The 18,598-nt window shown below is 69.6% G+C and overlaps 3 protein-coding genes across 3 annotated transcripts in view; 2 read left to right on the top strand and 1 right to left on the bottom strand.

The window, feature by feature from the left end:
• The window catches only part of EMIHUDRAFT_102730 (hypothetical protein), a gene marked incomplete at both ends in the record, with an annotated part of 3,312 nt that extends 2,122 nt beyond the window's left edge, over positions 1-1,190 (top strand). The window contains one exon of the mRNA XM_005769138.1: positions 1,025-1,190. Within this exon, the coding sequence (XP_005769195.1) occupies positions 1,025-1,190 (166 nt within the window). The remainder of the gene's footprint in view (positions 1-1,024) is intronic.
• A 1,952-nt stretch (positions 1,191-3,142) lies between these two features.
• On the top strand, positions 3,143-3,967 carry EMIHUDRAFT_210289 (hypothetical protein; the record flags this gene model as incomplete). The annotated part of the gene is made up of 3 exons (XM_005769137.1): positions 3,143-3,448; positions 3,511-3,720; positions 3,794-3,967. 3 exons carry the CDS (start codon positions 3,143-3,145, stop codon positions 3,965-3,967), a joined length of 690 nt encoding a protein of 229 aa, XP_005769194.1.
• Positions 3,968-4,146: 179 nt separating this feature from the next.
• Positions 4,147-11,904, bottom strand: EMIHUDRAFT_102729 (hypothetical protein; the record flags this gene model as incomplete). The annotated part of the gene is made up of 5 exons (XM_005769136.1): positions 4,147-7,509; positions 7,678-7,983; positions 9,449-10,241; positions 10,657-10,813; positions 10,992-11,904. The coding sequence occupies 5 exons, from the start codon at positions 11,902-11,904 to the stop codon at positions 4,147-4,149; spliced, it is 5,532 nt and encodes a 1,843-aa protein (XP_005769193.1).
• Positions 11,905-18,598: the final 6,694 nt, after the last annotated feature.

Here is an 18,598-nt window from a genome sequence, read left to right as displayed (position 1 = left end):
CAGGGGAAGGGGGGCCCGGCTGGGGATTTCCGGACCCCACGCCGCGCGCACACACCCCACCCAAGCCCCCACACACCTGTCGCCGGGGCTGGGCAGCAGGCCGACAGTGAGCACTCGCACGCGCGCGCCTCCGCCGTCGCCACCGCCGCTGCAGACGACGATGAAGCGGTGGGACTGGAGCGCGGGCGCGCACTGGAGCTTGAGGAGCAGAGACACCTGCAGGGCCGGAGGGCCGCCTCAGCCGCGTGCGGGGCAGGGTGGGACGGCACTCGGTGTGCTGCGAGCACCGCGGGAGAGACAGAGAGCATCGCACGCAGCCGCACCATCGTGGCCTCGCTTAGCGCCTCGCCGCCGCACGCCTTTGCCAGAGCCGCCTCGAAGGCCGCCTCCCGGTCGCCGCCGTCGGCGGGCGGTGGCAGCGCTGCCGGCGGTGCAGGAGGCACCAGCAAGTGGATCCCGCCCGCAGCGAGCGCCCGGCCATAGTCGCGCTTGACCTACCGTGTCAAGCCGGCTCGGCGGTGCAGATGCGCACCGTCTCTCTTGCGCTCTGACGCTCGGAGGGCGATACCTCCTCCTCCCCTCCGACGTCCCCTCTCTCGAGCTGCACCGTCCCCTTGGTTTGCAGTCCGCCTGGCGGCGGAAGTGCCGGCGGCACGCCACGATAGACGCAGCGATGGAAGTACGTGGCAGCGGCCAGCCCCGCGCCCAGAGTGACGAGCAGCGTCGTCCAGTCGAGGTTGCTCGGGTCGATGGAGTGCAGGGACATTTATGTATGTGTTGGGCCAGCGCCCACCAAGCCACGCCGGCGACAGGGTTCCGGCTCCTAGCCGGATAGGGGGTCTGTTGACTGGCTGGCCCCTGTTGATGTGAACCGCGAATGGCAGTTATCCGTTGTACGGACGTCGTCGCGGCTCGCCTCTGCCGCGGCGGCTGCTGCGCGCACGCGGCGGCGCCGCTCTCTCGCGAGACGGCTGGCGACGCGGCTCGCCGCCGACGTACGCTGCGCTCGTCCGACGGTCCGCAGCGTGGCGTGCGCGGCGCTGCGCGCCGCTCTGCGAGCGCTTCTGCGCCTGCACTGCATGTCTCTGTTGCTGCTGGTGGTGGTGATGGTGCTGCTGATGGTGCAGATGCTGCTGCTGGCGCGGCGCGGCTCTGCGACTGGGCTCGACGAGCGCGTCGCGAGCATCTGACGCGGCGGGCGGCGTCGGGCAAGTGCGCTTCTCTCTCTGGTGGTGGTGGTGCTGCTGCTGCTGCTGCTGCTGGTGCAGATGCTGCTGCTGGTGCGGCGCGGCTCTCCGACGCGACTCGATGCGCGCGTCGTGACAATCTGACGCGGCGGGCGGCGTCGCGGGCGGCAGCGGTGGGTCCCCGTTTTCGGCCGCCGCGGCCGGAGAGCACCCCCGTCGCCCCCGGGGGCCCGTCGACACCCCAGGGTGAAGGCACAAGTGTTCGAAGAGAGAGTGGACCTGAGCAACGATATGACTTGGCGGCAAATGATCGGAGTGGGAGTCAGAAATGTCGTCCTTGCGCGAGGGGAGCTCGATAGACTCGAGGGGCCAGGATATGCAGCAAGGAGGGCGGAGCTGCGCCGAAAGGCGAAAGAAGCCGAGAGAACAAGGGAACGGCAGGCGGCGGCGGCGGCGCAGAACGAGGCAGAGGAGAGCGACGCGACAGAGGAAGAAGCGACAAGGGAGAGCACAACGAGAAGGGGGAGATCGCGAGGTGGCACGAAGGTTGCAGCGAGAATCGGAGAGAGACTGCGAAGTGAGATAGGAAGAGGCGGACGCCCAAGGGTGGGCGACGGCTAGCGCACCACACCCCTCTCCTTAAAATCCCTGTGTGGTGGCGGCGTGCCGTTCTCCCATCCCTCCTTTGGGTTATCACTTTTCTTTCTTTCTTTCGGCAAGGGGACGTGCTGGAGGCGAGGGGGGAGCAACCGTCGCAACGGGCGAGCACGTCCCGAGCCGGGGCGACAGCAGTGGATCGGCCTCCCCCGACGCGGATCATGCCAGGAAGAGCTCGAGGCAGCCCGAGAGATTCGTGCCGGCAGCAGACAGGGTAAGACTCCGACAGAACGCGATCCGAGAAGCCGAGAGGGATCGTGAGGCCACGGTGGCGGGCGAAAAGGCGGTCCTGGCGGAACTGAGGGCGATCGGTCTGTCGCTCCCAGCCAGCTACAGGCCAGTGCAGGCACGGGAAGTGCGGGGACTGGCTGAACGACTAATTGGCTCGACGGACCTTGGGCAGGTGTTCCGGTGGGGGGGGAGGACTACCTCGTCAACGACATCGCACCGGGGCCGACACAGTCGGGGGGACAGGCGCTGAAGGTGTACGCCTGCTGTGTGAAGAGGCGAGTGGCATCGGCGGGCCCGTTGTCCGAACACAACTCGGCCTTCGATATTCGGGCAGTGCGGGAGCGGATCGAGGGAGATCGGGCGAATGAGGAAGCGACGCGACTGATGCACAGCCTACGACCTAGCGTGGCGCGAGGGGGGGAGAGGCGGGGCCGGCGGCGAGTCCGGGTCCTGCCCCCCTCCCTCCTCGTGGGGAAGCAAGGGCTAGGCCCCCCCCCCCGGAGGCGCGGAGGGCGGTAGATGATCGGCGCGTGGAGCCGCGGCTGGAACGGCCGCAGGGTCAAGGGGCCACCCCCGAGGCTCCACACCAGGTGTTGCGGCCGCCAGTACCACCACCGTACCCGCTTCGCGGCCAGTCAGTCGGCGACGAGCAGCTAGCGTTCAGGCGAGCGCGCTCACCAGCTCGCATCCCTGGTCTGGACGATTTCTTTTGCCGTGGTGTACCTGTGTTAGTGCCAGTGCGCGCCAGTCCCGTGCCCAGTGTTGTGTTGTGTGTGCGAGGGGAGTTCTGGTTGTAAAATTCTTTCGTAATATCACACCGGTCATTTTACAAGTGTGGTTTCAACACATAACACCACCATTGCGCCCTCCTTTTTCTTATGTGCAAAAAGGGCCCCATCCATGATTGTGCGAAAAGGCCCCGCCACACAAGGGTACCCCTCCATGCTCGAGCGCCGATCCAGCTGCCCCGAGGGCTCGAGGGCAGCTGGGGGCACTGTTCATAGAGCAGCTGTCAAAGCAGCTACCCGCGCTCTCGATTCCCTACGTACGTAGGAATCCTAGGAGCGATGCTGCGCCTGGTCGCGACATCCTCGGTTCCTCGGCTCAGCTCGCGCGGCACGGCGCTGGCTGCGCGCCGCTGCTCCGGGGCGGCGCCGGACGAGCGCTCGCTATTTGAGCGGCTTCGCGATTCGATACGAACACCGCGGGCCGGAGTCCGCACAGGCCGAAGGCTGGTCGGCACCGACGATCGTGGCAACCGATACTTTGTCATCCCGGCCACGGTCCGCACGCACGGCGGAGCGGCAGCAGGCGAGGTCCGCGAGGTGGTTTTCCCAGACGACTACGATACGGCGGAGTACCATCCCTCGCATGTGCGCGCTGTTCTGCCTGTGGCGGGCGGTGACAGTCGCGATGGACCACGTATGGTGCATAGGTACCCGTCGAGTGGCAGCAGTGGCTCTCGAAGCAGGCGCTGGAGCCGCCCTCTGCCGCCGCCCTCGAGGCGCCGTCGGCCTCGCTCGAGCCGGCAGGGGAGCAGCAGCAGCCGGCGGTGAGGGATCGGGAGGCCGCTCTGGCAGAGGAGCGCGCCATACTGGCGGGCAAGCGGGCGAGGGAGATGAGAGATAGCTGGCAGAGAGGGGCGGTGAGAGGAGGGGGATGAGCCTCGAGGAGCCAGGGCAGCGGTGCTAGGCCCGAATATGACGCGGGACGGAGAGGTCACAAGCAGGCGAGGGGCACGGGAGCTGACAGGGGAGATGGTCTCCGTGGCGGCGCGGTTGACTGGGCCGTCCTTGACTGATATTCGACGAGAGTCGAGCAGGATGATTTCGAACGCCTTTGCTCGGAGGACTTGTGTCAAGTTCATATGCGCGCGCGGGCGACCGGCCTGAGGTTTCCAGCGCGCAGCGGGCTGTCTCGGCTGACGGTGACGCGTGAAGTGTGGCACTTAAACCGTAGCCCGATCACCATCGGCATCGCCCACAAAAAGACCACACGACAAAATCATGTCACGAGAACCACTACCCACAAACTCGCGCCGTGCCGCACATCCACATGCGCGCACTGCGCGCTACGCCAAGAAGGCCGCCAGCGGGGCGGAGGAGCAGATCTCGGGGAAAGCGAGGAGCTCGTCTAGCATGCGCTGCAGCAGCGCGACGCGCGCCGACACGATGGCCGGCGCCTTTGCGCCCCTGCCCGCGTGCCGCTTCTCGACGAGCAGCCGCGTCTTCCACCCGTCGACGCAGCCGCGCGCCTCTCGCGAGACTCGCTCGCCCGGCGCCTCGCGCCCGAGCCGGTTGAGCAGCTCGACGAAGGCGGAGAAGCGGCGCGTGCACGTGCGGGCCGGCCTCCGCTGCCCCTCCACCTCGAGCGAGTAGACCATGTGCGTGTCCCCGCGCCCGCCCGCAGAGACCTCCGCCGCGCCGGTGACGACCACGCGTAGCCCCGCCGGCGGGGCGGCGGGAGGCGCCCCCCCGCCGCCGGGCTGCGCGGCCGCCTCTGCGTTGAGCGACTCCTGAAGCGCCCACGCCAAGGCCTCGTCCTCGGAAGCGCCGTTCGCGGCGGCGGCGGGCGGCCCAACGTCCGCTGCTGCCGAGAGGGAAAGGGCATACGCGAGCTGCTCCTCCTCGCTCATCGCCTCGGGCGACGCCGTCGGCGGCGGCGGCGGCGAGCTCTCCATCGAGTTAGCGAGGGCGAGGGCGAGCGCCTCCTCCTCCGACATCCCGCCCACGCCCTGCCCCGCCGCCCCCTCGCCCCCCCGCTCTTGGGGCGCCCTCGCCGCCTCGCCAGCCGCACCGCCGACGCTCCCTCTCGCCGCCTGGCCGCTCGCCCCCAGAGACGCGATGGCGGGCGCCGCTCGCTGCCCGAAGAAAGCGCCGAGGAACCCGCCCCTCGCCGCCGCGGGCCGCGGGCCGCCCGGCGTGGTCGGCGGCTGCGCCACCTCGGTGGTCGCCGCCGCCGCCGCAGCTGCCGCCGCCGTCGTTGCCGCCGCAGCCGCCGCCGCCGCAGCCGCAGCGGCCGCCGCGCCGCCTGCGTCGCCCGCCTCCGCATCGCGCGCCGCGGCCACCGGGGATGGCGGGTCTGCCGGCGCGGGCGTAATGGCGTGCCGCTCCTCCGCCTCCGCCTCCTCCGCCGCCGCAGCCGCGTGCGCTAGCTCTGCCCTCGCCGCCGCCATCACCCGCGCCGCGGCAGCCTCTTCGCTCGGCTGCCGGAGGTGCGCCGCCGTGCCAGCCTGCGGAGCCGCCGCCTTGTCCCCTCCCGAATGAGCCCTGCCCGCGGCCGCCTCCCCGCGCGACTCAGCTGACGGGGCGGCGACGGCGGCGTCGAGCTCGTCCAAGACGACCGACGCCTGCTCCACAAACGCCGCCGCGGCGCGCCGCTCTCCCTCGCGCTCCTCGCCCCGGTGCCGCGAGTTGCGCGCGCGCTCGGCCGCGGCTGCGGCGCGCGCCTCGCTCCGCCGCTGCTTCTCCTCGATGCTGGCCGCCTGCCGCAGCGACACCTCGTGCTGAAGCCGCGCTCGCATCGCCTCGCGCTCCACCCGCGCGGCGGCTCGCGAGTCGGCACGGCTCCCTCCCCGCCGGCCGTCGGCGCAGGAGGACGTGACGGATCCCGTCTCCGAGTAGAGGGTCGAGCCAGAGTCGCTGCGGCGGAGCGTCGGCGGGGCGCCGCCTTCGAAGGGCGACGAGGGCGCAGCGGCAAGCGGCGCCCCGGCGCCCGCGCTGCCCTCCTCCGTGCTGCCCTCCTCCTCCCTGCCGCCCTCTCCCAACGAGCCCCTCGCCCCCTGCCCAGAGGACTCCGCCGGTGGACCCGCTGCCAGCCCCTCCGCCTCCTCCGCCTCCTCCGCCTCCACCGCCTCCTCCGCCTCCACCGCCGCCGCCTCAAAAGCTATCGCTGCCGCCGCCGCTGCAGCCACCGCCGCCGCAGCCACCGCCGCAGCCGCTTCCCTCGCCGGCGACCGATCTCCCCGCGACGCCTCCCCGCCCGAAGCACGGACGGACTCCAGTGCGCAACCAGCGCCGCCGCCCTCCTGCTCCTCCTCCTCCACCACCACCACCACGCCCTCCACCTCCGATGCGGGCCCCGCAGGCTCCTCCTCCTCCGCTGCCGCCTCCGCCGCAAGCGCTTCCTCCGCTGCCCTCTCCTCCACCTCTTCCCCTCCCAAAGCTGAGCCGCCCTCCTCGGCGCTGCCCTCCTCGCTCCTCCCGGAAAGCATCGGCGGGGGCAACGGTGCCAACTGCGGCGCCTCCTCGAGCTCTTCCTCTCCCGGCGCCAGCACGGGCGTCTGCGAGAGCTTCGCTGCGCGCGCCGCGAGCTCCGCGGCCGTAGAGGAGGGGCGGGCCGCCGGCGCGGCTGAAGGGACGAGAGGTGCAGCGGGCGGTGTAGCGGGAGTGGGCGGTGCGGGCGGCTGCACCGGCGCCGGCGTGGGAGGCGGTGCCGGCGGCGGTGGATCGGGCAGACGGCCGCGCGCCGCGCGCCACGCCGCCTGCAGCTCACTCGCCGCCGCCTCGCGCTGCCAGAGGGGGGCGGCCCTCTTGTGCTTTGGGCGCGCTGGCCGCCTCACCAGCAGCGCGAGGGAAGGGCCGTACCGCTGCGCGAGGGAGGCGGAGAGCACCGCCTCGGACACAGCCTCGCACGTGTAGAGCGGCTCGCCGTCCACCGCGCAAACCACGTCGCCGCGCCTGAGCCCCGCCGCCGCCGCCTCCGAGCCCTGCTCGACCGACTCGACAAGGGCGACGCCGCGGCGGTCGCTCAGCGACAAGCCCGGCTCCGAGGCGGGCTGCAGGTAGAGCTCGAGCGTGGAGTGGGCAGGGCTTCCGTGGTGGACGAGCGCTCGCTCCGCCTCTCCGCCGCGCCAGCCCGCCGCCACAGCCTGCTCGACCTTTCCGTACGAGAGGAGCGCCTCGACCTCCGCAACCCGCCGGCCGGCAGGAGCCTCTCGCCCCGAAGCAGGCTCGGCGGGGGTCGCGCCGAGCGCCCTGCCGGCGGAGCGGAGCCAGACCGGCGTCCCGTCCGCCGGACCAGCGTCACGTTCGGGCGGCAGCTCGTTCGGCGCGGCAGCGGAGCGCGGCGGCGCGTCAGCAGCCAGCGCGCGAGGCGAGACCGGCGCGGCCGACGGAGCGATTGGAAAGCTGTTGCGGACGCCGGGGGGGGGCGGGAGGCTGCCGGGGGGCGGGACGCCGGCAGACGCGGCCGCCGCTAGCCCGCCCGCGCCGCTCTGCGGGCCGCAAGCTGGTGCGGGAGGTGAGATCTCCCCATATCTCCCCATATCTCCGCAAGCTGCCTCGGGAGGTGAGCGGCCGGGGTAGGAGGGGGGGGCGGGGTAGGAGGGGGGCGGCGCCCCTCCTCCCTGCGCAGCGGGGTAGCCCGTAGAGGGGTAGCCCTTCCGAAGCCAGCTCGGGCCGGCAGGCGGAGGCGCGGTGCCGGGGTACGGCGCCTGTTGCGGCGGCGGCGGAGGCGGAGGCGGCGGCGTCTCGTGCGGCGGCGTCGCTGGGAGTGGCTGCGAGGGAGGGGGCGGAAGGTCGCGAGGAAGAGAGGGGGCGAGGAGCGGCTGCGGCGGCGGAGTGGCGTGCGTGGCGGCCGGCAGTACCGCGGCCGGGCGTACCGCGGCCGGGAAGACGGGCGTCGCAAACTGAGCGGTCCAGTCGAGCGGGTTGCGCTGCTCTCCTCGGAAAGAGATCAAGTCCTCCGACCCGTTGGAGGAGGTCCGCGCGGCCTCGGGCGCCGCTGCAGCGAAGGGCTGCGTGTCCGGGTGTGGGGGGGTGGCGAGGTTGCCGGTCCGAGGCGGAGGCGGGTCGGGCTCAATCTCGATCAGCTTTGCAACCCTCGGCGGCTGGTGGGTCGAGCGGCGGCGCGAGGCGAGGAGCCCGCCGGCAGAGAGGCTGTCTGACGAGATGCCCCCTCCTCCGCCCTCCGGAGGGGGCTCGCCGTCGGGCCCGGGCCGAGGGGCGGCGGGGGCGACGCGCGGCGGAAAGAAAGGCGGCGGCGGCGGGAGCGTGCCAAGCGGGCTCGCCAGGGCCGACGCCGGAATTCCAGACCGTGCGGGGGGACGCGGCGCGGCTGCGGCTGCCGGCGGCTGCGGCTGCGCCAGAGGAGGCGGCTGGAAGGAGGTGGCGGGCGCGAAAGCGAGGGGTGCAGCGGCGGGCGGCGGCGGCGAGTGGTATGCGCGAGGCGGTGGCGCTGGCGCTGGCGGCCCTTGCGGCGGCGAGGGAGAGGAAAAGGAGGCTCGCGCAGGAGGAGGCGCGAGGGGAGCTGCCAGAGGCCGGCCGGGTGGCTGCGGGGGCTGGTGCTGGCGAGGCGGATGGTAAGGGAGCGGCTGGGGCTGGGACGGCAGCGGCTGCCGAGGCGGCTGGTAAGGCGGCGGCGGCGGCGGCGGCGATGAGAGCCGTGCGGCCGGCGCGGGCTCTGCCTGCCGGGACGCCCACAGCGCATACTCGAGCTGCTCCTCCTCGGTCATGTTTGCTGTCGGGGGCGGTGGAGGACGCGCCGGCGGCGGAGGCTGAGCCTCGAGCGACTCTCGGATGGCGCGCTGCAGCTCCTCCTCCTCCCTCTCGGCAAGGCTGTCGGATGGCGGCGGCGGCGGCGGTGGCGGCGGCGGCAGCCCGGGCGGCGGCGGAGGTGGGTAGGACCGTGGGGCCGGATACGCCGGCCTTCCCTGCATCGCGTACCCCGACGCACGCGCGCTGGTTGAGTTGGGTAGCCGAAAAAAAAGAGACATCCCAAGGAAGCGCGAGGGAAAAATTCCGCCGCTGAGGGCGCTCGTGCGGCAATAGCCGGGTGGAGGGGGGAGCGTGCCGGATGGGGCGTCGTCGCGCCGTCCGATGGTCTGCTGCCCCGCGCAGCAACCGTCGGGCGACGACCCGGGGGCCAAAAACCCGGCGACGACGGCGCTCTGGATGGGGCGTGACCTCCTGCCTCCAACCTCCTTCCTTTTTGAGCAGGTGTGACGCCGCGCGAGCGACGCTCCGAGATCGCCCGAGATAGCGCGGCGCGGCCCCGAGATCGCCCGAGATAGCGCGAGATCGCCCGAGATAGCGCGGCGCGGCCCCGAGATCGCCCGAGATAGCGCGAGATCGCCCGAGATCGCGCGGCGCGGCCCGGGGCGGGGTGGATGGGTTGGGAGCGAGGGGGCGGAAGTGACCAGTGCGGTAGATGTTAAGCTCGAGGCGCGTGAGCCGGACTTGTGAGCCGGACCACCCCCTCTTGTTCCCTGCGTTGTTGAGCCAGGACTCAACATACTCGGGCTGTCCATCCCAAACTGTCACTCCCCTTTCTCCCGGCCGAGGTGGGGCGCGCGCGGGGGCGGCGGGTGTGCGGGATCCGGGATGTCTGTGGGCCCGAGAGCGATAGGTGTTGAAGGCCGAACTGGCGCGCACAACCTGGTCCTTGCGCAGGCTGTAGGCACCGGGACCGGGACCCGCAGCCCAGACTTCGGTCCCGAGTCCGTTGCGAGGGACCGTTGAGCCAAACGACGCGCCGCCGTGCTGCCGCATTGCTCCGGGAAGCCGATACTGTCCGGGCCCCGGAGTGGGTTCCTCGGGATCCGCCTCTGCCAGGCGCAAGGAGCCGTCGGCAAAGGCTGCGGTCGTCAACCGGGCGCGCGCGGCAGCGGCGGCTGGTGCGGCCGGCTCGGACACGAGGGCGTAGTACTGCCCGGGGCCTGGGGTTGCGGGTGGCTTTCCAAACACTTCCCGCTGGACTTTGGAGTTGCCCCACGCGGTGGCAAACCCGGAGGGGCGCGTCAACTTTGAGTCGGGCTCGCTGTACCTCGGGGCCGTCGGCGGCGGCCGCTGCATGACGAGCGTCCGATCCGCCTCCTCCTCGTATCCGAACGACTGGTCGCGTGCGGGAATGGAGGGCGGCGTGCTGCGCGCGGCATGCTGCCGGAACCCTGCCGACGCAGCCCGTACTCGACCTGTGTGCCGCCGCCGTCTCTTCTCAAAGTCCGACGGCAGCCTGTACTCGCCTGGTCCTGGCGCGTCGGCCTTGGGCGGAGGCCCGGCCGAGACGCCGTTGCGAGCAGTCCCCGAGGCAAAGGCAGATGCGGGCGAGGGCCGACCGGCAGAGTCAGCTTCGCCTCTCGTGTACTGGCCGGGTCCCGGCGTGGCCGCCTTTATGGCAACGGCCCCCGGCTGCGTCCGATTAGAGGTGGTATTGAAGGGAGCAAACCTGAGCGAGGGCACGCGGAGAGCGGGTGCATGTATCCAGAGAGAAGTGCCAGCTGCCAGCTACGAGAGACGGGGGGTGTTGTGCGGGGCAGCGGGCTGAGCGCACCCGTGGACGGGCTCGGCTCGGCTCGTCCGGCTGTAGCTGCCCGGCCCGACAGCCGCAGGAGTGGCTCGTGGCTCGGCGGGGTCTGTGCTTCGCTCCGCGCGCCCTATGATGGGCATGGCTTGGCTCGGGCGCAGTGCGGGTCGTTACAACGAGAGGGGCATACTTGCCTTCGGGGGTAAGTAGGGCCGGCAGGGGCGGAGGGAGAGGCGGTGCGTAAGCCACGACAAATGTCACGCTCCGAAAGTACCCAGAGTAGAAAGTGAAAGTCTCATCGGTCCAGCCTGGTGCTGTCCACTCTGCTCCGTTCCACCCGTCGCCGTACGAATCGAACATGTCGAGGGTGCAAGAGCCCGGCGGCACCGCGAACATCATCTCGTAGTCTGCCAGATCGTCGTAGTCTGCCGCGATGGGCGGGCCCGTGATGTTATCGGCGAGGCCGTCGCAATCGAGCGACCAGGAGACTTCCCCTGGGAACGAGCCGCCGCTCACCTCGACCACGGAGCACGGAGGTGACGAGTGGCGGCGGCGTCGGCGGCGTCGGCGGCGTCGGCGGCGTCGGCGGCGTCGGCGGCGTCGGCGGCAGCGGCGGAGGCAGCGGCGGCAGGGGCGGTGGGAGAGGCGGTGCGTAAACCACGACAAAGGTACCGTAGCCGTACGGATCGAATGGGAAAGTCTCATCGGTCCAGCCTGGCGCTGACCACGTCCATCCGTCGCCGTAGCCGGAGAGGGTGCAAGTGCCCGGCGGCACCGCGTGCATCGCGCTGTAGTCTGCCCCGCCCGTGATGGGATCGGCGAGGCCTTCGCAAGCGAGCGACCAGGAGACTGGGCCGTCTGGGTCCCAACCGCCGCTCATCTCGACCATGGAGGTGACGAATGGCGGCGGAGGCGGCGGAGACGGCGGAGGCGGCGACGGCGGCGTCGGCGGCGGCAGCGGCGGCAGGGGCGGTGGGAGAGGCGGTGCGTAAGCCACGACAAAGTTCGCGCTGCCCGAGGACCCGTATTCGAGGCCGAAAGTCTCATCGGTCCAGCCTGGCGCTGACCACTCTGCTCCGTTCCACCCGTCGCCGTACGAATCGACCATGTCGAGGGTGCAAGAGCCCGGCGGCACCGCGTGCATCGCGTCGTAGGGTGCCCCGCCCGTGATGGGACCGGCGAGGCCGTCGCAAGAGAGCGACCAGGAGACTTCGACGGCGAACGTGCCGCCGCTCACCTCGACCATGGAGGTGACGAATGGCGGCGGAGGCGCCGGTGGTGGCGGCGTGGGCGGCGGCGGCGTGGGCGGCGGCGGCGAGGGCGGCGGAGTCGCCGGTGGTGGCGTGGGCGCGAGGCCGGGCAGGTACGGAGGGGGTGATGGCGGCGGTAAGGCAGGAGGCGAGGCGGGAGGCGGCGGCGGCGTGGGCGGCGGAGGCGGCGGTGGTGGCGGCTTGGGCGGCGGAGGCGCCGGCGGCGGCGACGTGGGCGGCGGAGGCGAGGGCGAGGTGGAGGGCGGCGGCGGCGTGGGCGGCGGAGTCGCCGGTGGCGGCGACGTGGGCGGCGGAGGCGCGGGCGGTGGCGACATGGGCGTCGGAGGCGAGGGCGAGGTGGAGGGCGGCGGCGGCGTGGGCGGCGGAGGCGACGGCGAGGTGGAGGGCGGCGGCGGCGTGGGCGGCGGAGGCGCCGGTGGTGGCGGCTTGGGCGGCGGAGGCGCCGGCGGCGGCGACGTGGGCGGCGGAGGCGAGGGCGAGGTGGAGGGCGGCGGCGGCGTGGGCGAGGTGGAGGGCGGCGGCGGCGTGGGCGGCGGGCGCGAGGGCGGGCCCGTGGCTATCGGGTTCACGGAGCACTCGGTGCAGCCAGAGCAGCCGTTCCAGCTGCAGCGCAAATCCCACGGCTGTGTCTTGACCGCACAGTAGGGCTTGCACGCATTGCACACGTCCCCGCAGGCCGAGCAGCCGTTCCAGGAGCACTTTACCGACCATGGTTGCGTCTTGGTCTCGCAGAATGGTTTGCACTCAGGCTCGGCGCCGCACTCGGAGCAGCCGTTGCAGCCCCCCCAGGTGCACTTCTCATCCCAAGCCTGTGCAACTCAGCCTCCGCACACCGTACGCTCTCTCTCTCTCTCTCTCTCTCTCTCTCTCTCTCTCTCTCTCTCCCTCCCTCCCTCCCTCTCTCTCTAGACATGCACATGTGCATGTGCATGTGCATAAATAAATAAATAAACAAAGAGTTGGACAAATACCAAATTCCAAATCGCAAACATAGAAACCCAAACACAGGCGGCGAGTGGCATACGAGCTCATAGGAGAAGGAGGCGGGCACAAGTTCCAAGGACGCACGAGCGAGCGAGACAGCAGCCATGACGATGATGATTCAGCGCGTGAACGCCAACTCGCCGGCACAGGCCGTGAAGAGCCGCGCACGCGGGCCGACGATTACGCAGCTGCGTGCCAAGCAGGCCGCTCTTGTGGCCGCATCCGAGCTCGCGGCTTCGAGTGATGCCGAGGCGAGTGTGGTAAGGCACTCGCCCGTTGACGAAGCCAAGCGGTGGGCAAGCGGCAAAGGCCGCAAAGTGGGCTTCGCAAAAGCACGTGCCACCTTCCGTGGCGGCGGCACGGGAATCGCGGCGACGGCGGCGAAGCACGACTCGCTCATCAAGAAGGCCCGCTGGCGCGGTACCGAGCAAATTGCCCGGGAGACTCCGGCGGGCTCTGTGTCCGTAGTGACGATGCCGCACCGCAAGGACTTCGCCTCCGACAAGGAGCACCAAGTGAAGTTTAACCTGTGGCTGAAGGCGGACGGCTTCAAAGGCAAGGTGCGCAACGGGGCGGTGAGGGAGCCAGAGCACCTCTCTCGGTCGGGCTCACGTGTGTGTGGATCCATGTAGGAGCGGCAGCAGCGGGTGGCCGCGCAGTACGAGAAGCGCGTGCTGACCATGAACGCGTGGGGCCAAAAGCAGGGCTACCCGCCGTTCTGCGAGGTGGTGACCCAGGAGGACGGCTTGGCCAACCTGCAGCTCATTGTTGACAAGGTGCGCGGCAAGGAGGTGCCGCGAGTGCCGGCGGTGTCCGCTTTCATCGAGTTCTGCGTGGGCATGATGACCGGCGAGGTGGAGAAGGGCGGCTGCCGAGAGCTCCGAGCTGATCCTCAGCTGTACGCCCACACGAGCAAATAGCAAAATCCGAATACCGTGCACGAACTGCGTGATGTGCGCCGGGCAAGCCTTCAGCTGGTGCCAAGACATTCGTAAAATTGAAGCCAAGAACGTCCGCCAAATCCGTGCTAGGGAAAGCTGATCGAGCCCAGCGTGCCCGCGACCGCCTCCCGCGCAGCACCGCCGCTGGGGACGACACGCTGCGGAATCGGATCGAGCCCATGCACGGGCAAAGAAGGACGCTGCAGAAGCGGTTGGAGAAGCAGCCGGCGTCTGCCGTCACAACGAGTCCCAGCGCTGGTTGGACATGCGCGTCGGCTCGCCCGAGGACTGCTGTCGCGACCCTCCCGTCGTGACGCAGCCTCCGACGAGCTCTGCAACCGAGGAGAGTGAGGGTGCGCCTCCCCTCACTGCTGGCCTGGCTGCGCACCGCCCCACAAAGCACCCCCTCGAGCATCTCTACAAGCACAAGCACAAGGGCGACCTTCTCCAAGTCGTCAACACGCCCGGCGGCTCCGACAAGACTTTAGCCTTGGCCACCCTCCTTGCGGAGCAGGAGGAGATCCGCTCTCGGTCGGCAACGTGGCAGCTAGTCGAGAGACTCGGTAGTTGTGACCCCCCTCTGTGCTCTGAGTGAGGACAGGAGAGAGAGAGCTTTTGTGGTGTTGGTGTATACGCAATAAACGGGACAGGGTAGTCGTTCTCTCTAGCTCCCCTTCTAGCTCTTAGCATGAGCTGCGCCCTGTGTCCGACCCCTTTTGCGCAGCAACACCTTAAACTTTTAGGCCCTCCAAATTCGGGTCGGAGCGTAGAGCGGAGTGAGTGGGCCCCGAGTTTGAAAAGGGCGACGGACGCTTGCGTCCTAGCCTCCAACAACGCCTCCCCGGCGCAGAGGGGCCCCCGGAGGGATGCTCAACCGCTCCACGCCACGCCGCTTGCGGCGGTCCTCTTCCCAGCTCCGCTGAGCGCCGCGTTATCTTCTTTCTCTCTGCGTCGGGTGTATATGGCGACTCCGGCGATGACCAGGCTTCACCGCCGCTCCTGCGGCTCATCGCATCGCCTACCTGGAAAAAAAGGGTTTAAAGAAATAAAAAAAGTTTCGCTTTTGGCCTATCTAGATAGGAATCCTACCGTGGGTTGCGGGCATTAAGAAAACGTACCATTAAGAAACCACGCCGAGCGATTTCCGCAAAAATCTAAGAAACCACGGCGCGCCGCAGGCGCGGCCCCGAGAAAAGGCCAGACACGAGTGTGAACGGGAGCCCAGCTCAAAATTTCTCTTCCCCTGCGGCGCGCGCACTTGTCACTTTCCAAGTCTGCGGTGTTCTGAGTGGATGGAGTGAATGGAGGCGTGTGTGCGTCTTCCCGTCATCCAGACAGAGAGCCGACTCGGCGGCAGACTCTGGCATCGCCCTCGCGGACCGCAGCTTACCTCTTACCTAAAAATCCTTCGGGCCGGCGCTCTGGCTTGAGTGCCCCGGCCGGAGCTAAGAAACCACGGCGTGGGGTGGGGGGCTGTGGAAAGGCTTAGAAACGGCGGCCTGGCGCGCTAAATTGTTTTCTTAAGGTCCTCCGGGCCCCTTTAGTAGGGAGGTAAACCCTGGCCGGCCCCTAGAACCCCAGGTAAGGCCCAGGTGTGGCCTAGGGCATCAGAAGGGACCAAGAGGAGTCCAGTCTGAGCCATAGAGCCCATGTCTCCCCCCCCGACGGTCGCGTTCAAATGCCCGGAACGGACGTCTCAGTGGTGTCTGGCCGGCGCGATCACCGAGCTGTGACGCTCAGGGAAGCCGGATGAGGTACTGGTTTCTTTGCCCAGGCCTAGCCTACGACCCATGCTGGATCAGCTGAGCAAGGTTTGGGGAGAATCCTATAGTAGGATCTTCAGATATTTTGATGAACGACCGAAAATGGGCAAAAACGGGGTGTGATTTCGGGATGTCTGTGGGCCCGAGAGCGATATGCCATGTCCGCCTTGCGTTTGTTTCATAACATCGAAGGCTAAGCTGAACGTCACTCTCCTGCCTCAAAAGGGTGGGGCTGTCCCGGAAAGTGAGAGACGCCGGGCAGCGTGGCGCACAACTGAACCCTCCCATACGTGCTTGTGCTCCTCCTTTGCTGTCCCATCTCTTCATCTCTTTCCCGCCTGGGCGGGGCAGTGGGCGGGCGGTGCGGCGTGGCGTGTGCGTGTGCGCGACTGCAACGAAGGACCGCTCGCAAGGGACCACTGGGTTTGTACTATTAACAACGAGGTAGGTAGGTAGGTAGAAAGGTGAAGAACAGCCAGGCTCGGACTGCGAAGGCGCAACTAAAAAAAACCGCTTTTTTTTCGCTTTTGGCAACAGTCTCCCTGTCGCCCTCTCGGTGCGTCCTTGGGTCTACTTCTGCCGATATGGCGACTCCGGGACGCGTCATCATAAAGATGTCGGTGCGTATACCGGACGGCCGCGAGGGCACGATCCACGTCTTTCCGGGCGACGACCCGCATGTTCTCGCGACAAAGTTCTGTGCGAAATACAACATCCCGGAGCGGGTCGCGATGGTCGAGCGCCACGTCGCCGAGAACATGCGAGCGCTTATGCCCGGAGGGCAGCCCGGAGGGCAGTCCAACGCCTCGCCGGCGGAAGAGGCGGCTGCGGCGGAAGAGGCACCTGCGGCTGAGGCGCCGACCGACGTTGACCTCGAGCGCAGCTCGGCCGCCTCGCCCGACCCGTTCGGATCCGCAGACAGCGGCGATGAGTCGGCGCTCGCGCTGGCCCCGGCATCGCAGGCCGACACGGGCGCGCGCGCGCGCGAGCTGGCTGTCGCTTGGGCCTCGCAGCGGTCCGGTACGTGGTTGCGCAACCAGGCCTTTTACCGGCTTCGCGCGCACACGGCGGCGACCCGCGCGGCGCGGCGCGAGGCGAGCAAGGACCAGCAGCTCGCCGAGCTGCACGCCGCCAACGGCCGCATCGCCGAGGGCCTCTTCCGGGTCTCGACTGCGACGTCCGACGCGGAGGCGGACGCGGCTCGCGAGGCACTGCAGCAGAGCCTCGCGCCGAACTACACGGCGCGGCTCGCGGCGGACGTGGCGCGGCGGCGAGGGACGCAGCTCGAGGCGGTGGCGGCGCAGCTCGGCGCGTGGAATGCCGCCGACCGCGACTGGCGCCTAGTGCGGAGAGCGCTGGAGGGGTGGGCTGCGCTCACGGGGAGCGGGAGGCGGCGCGGCGCCGCCGCCCAAGCCCTCGCCGCCCAAGCCCTCGCCGGCCCCGCCCGTGGCGGTGGCGAGGAGGGCGGCGAGCGGGCGGAGGCGGAGGCGGAGGCGGCGGAGCCGGCCGAGGCTGCTGCTGCTGCTGCTGCGACCGCTGCTGCCGCTGCTACTGCGGCGGCGGAGGAGGAGGAGCGCGTGCAGCTACGAAGGCAGCTCGGGGAGGCGATGGGGCTGGTGGCGCGCGGTTGGAGGGAGAGGCACGTCTGCGGCTGAGCCGGGTGTGTGCCCGGGGGGTAGGCGAGGTCGATGGTCGAGGCGCGTGACGCGGAGCTAGCGGAGCTGGTCGCAGAGCTCGTGCAGGTGTAGCCGAGACATGGCCGAGAGATGGCCGAGAGATGGCCGAGACATGGCCGAGAGATGGCCGAGAATTGGCCGAGAGATGGCCGAGAATTGGCCAGGAGAGTCAGCCGAGCTTCTCGCGGAGCTCGCGCAGGCGAAGCTGCAGAACGCCGAGCTGTCGGGAGAGCGGCTCGTCGAGGGGAAGGCGCTGATGCTGCTGCAGCGCGAGGCGTCGCAGCCGGCGATGCCGCAGCCAAAGGCGAGCCGCGCCTCCTCCAAGCGGAGTAAGCAGCGGCGCGAGTCCCCGGCCAGCGTCCGGGCCGGGCCTCCCGCGGTGATGGAGGCGAGCTGCGATTTGGGCAGCGGCGACGCTGAGCACAAGTAGACTCGCTTCTTCAAGGCGCCGGACTTCACCGCAGCGCAGTTTTTGTGCTGACATGTTGTGTGTTTCCTCTTGCGCGCGTGCACATTGTGTGGCTGATTTAGAGTTAGCAGGTCGCCACGCTCGGATGTGAGAGACGCCACGGTAGACGTACGATTGTCGATTGTGGTTCTCTTATACTACGCTAAAATCTACTTTGCGCCCGGCATCGGCCATCGCGGAAGTTTGACCCCCCCCCCCACCAGTAGCCCAGTTGACAACACCCGCCTCCCATCTCGTCTCTAATAATAGCGCCGGCCCGGACCCCGGTGTTTCCCGCCGAAGAGGCGAAGACTGATCAAGGCGCGTTCGCAGTGCGCAGGGGCCCCATCGCGGCCTCGCCCTCTCCCCTCCCTTGCAGCGTGGCGAGGTCTCTCTGCACGAGCTCCATCATCGCCGCCTGCCTCCGCCGTGTCTCCTGCACCTCCCACAGCCGCTGCGAGAGCTCCTTTTCCGACGCGGCCAGCGCCTCGTCCTGCTGCCGCAGCACCGCGAGCTCGGCCGCCCGCTCCACCGCCTCCGCGCGCTTCTCCTCCTCCTCCTCCTCCGCCGACGGACCTCCCTCTGCGGGTCTGTGTGTGACCGCCGCAGAGACAGTCGCCTCCCGCAGCAGGGACGTGTTTTGCAGCACCAGGTGGAAGATGCCGCTGCCCGGCACGTGGATGGTGCCCGGAGGCGGCGACCCGGCGGCCGTGTCGAGCAGAGTGGGCGGCAGGACGGCCTCGCCGCGCGACGGCAGCAGCGAGAGGACCAGCGATGGCTGCAGGCCGAGCGAGGAGCGAGACGCGTCGAGCAGCTGCACCTCGTACCGCACGAGGGAAGGCACCGGCAGCACAAGCGGCACGCGCAGCTCGGCGCCTATGGGAAGCTTCCCGTAGGCTCGGGCAGGGAACCACACAGCAGCACGGGCTGCATGCACGAGCTCGGAACCGGGCTGCAAGCTGAGCGCAGACGAGCACCACGCGGCGCGTGCCGGGGGCGGCGTCTGCCCCTCGAGCGCGCCGCCAAACGAGAGGCGGCCTATGGACATGTCTCGGACATGTCATGGACGTCCGCGACATGTCCAGCCGCCAAACGAGACGCGGCCCGCGCCGCCGTCCCCTCGAGGCGCGTCGCTGCTCGTCTGCGGCGCCTCGTCTGTCAGGTCGGCCGCGCCGTCGCAAAAGGAGACGGCGGTG

The sequence above is a fragment of the Emiliania huxleyi genome (assembly GCF_000372725.1).
Source record: "Emiliania huxleyi CCMP1516 unplaced genomic scaffold EMIHUscaffold_43, whole genome shotgun sequence".
Classification (NCBI taxonomy): domain Eukaryota; phylum Haptophyta; order Isochrysidales; family Noelaerhabdaceae; genus Emiliania; species Emiliania huxleyi.
The sequence above is the reverse complement of the archived record's forward strand: the minus strand, read 5'-3'. Positions and strand labels throughout refer to the sequence as shown.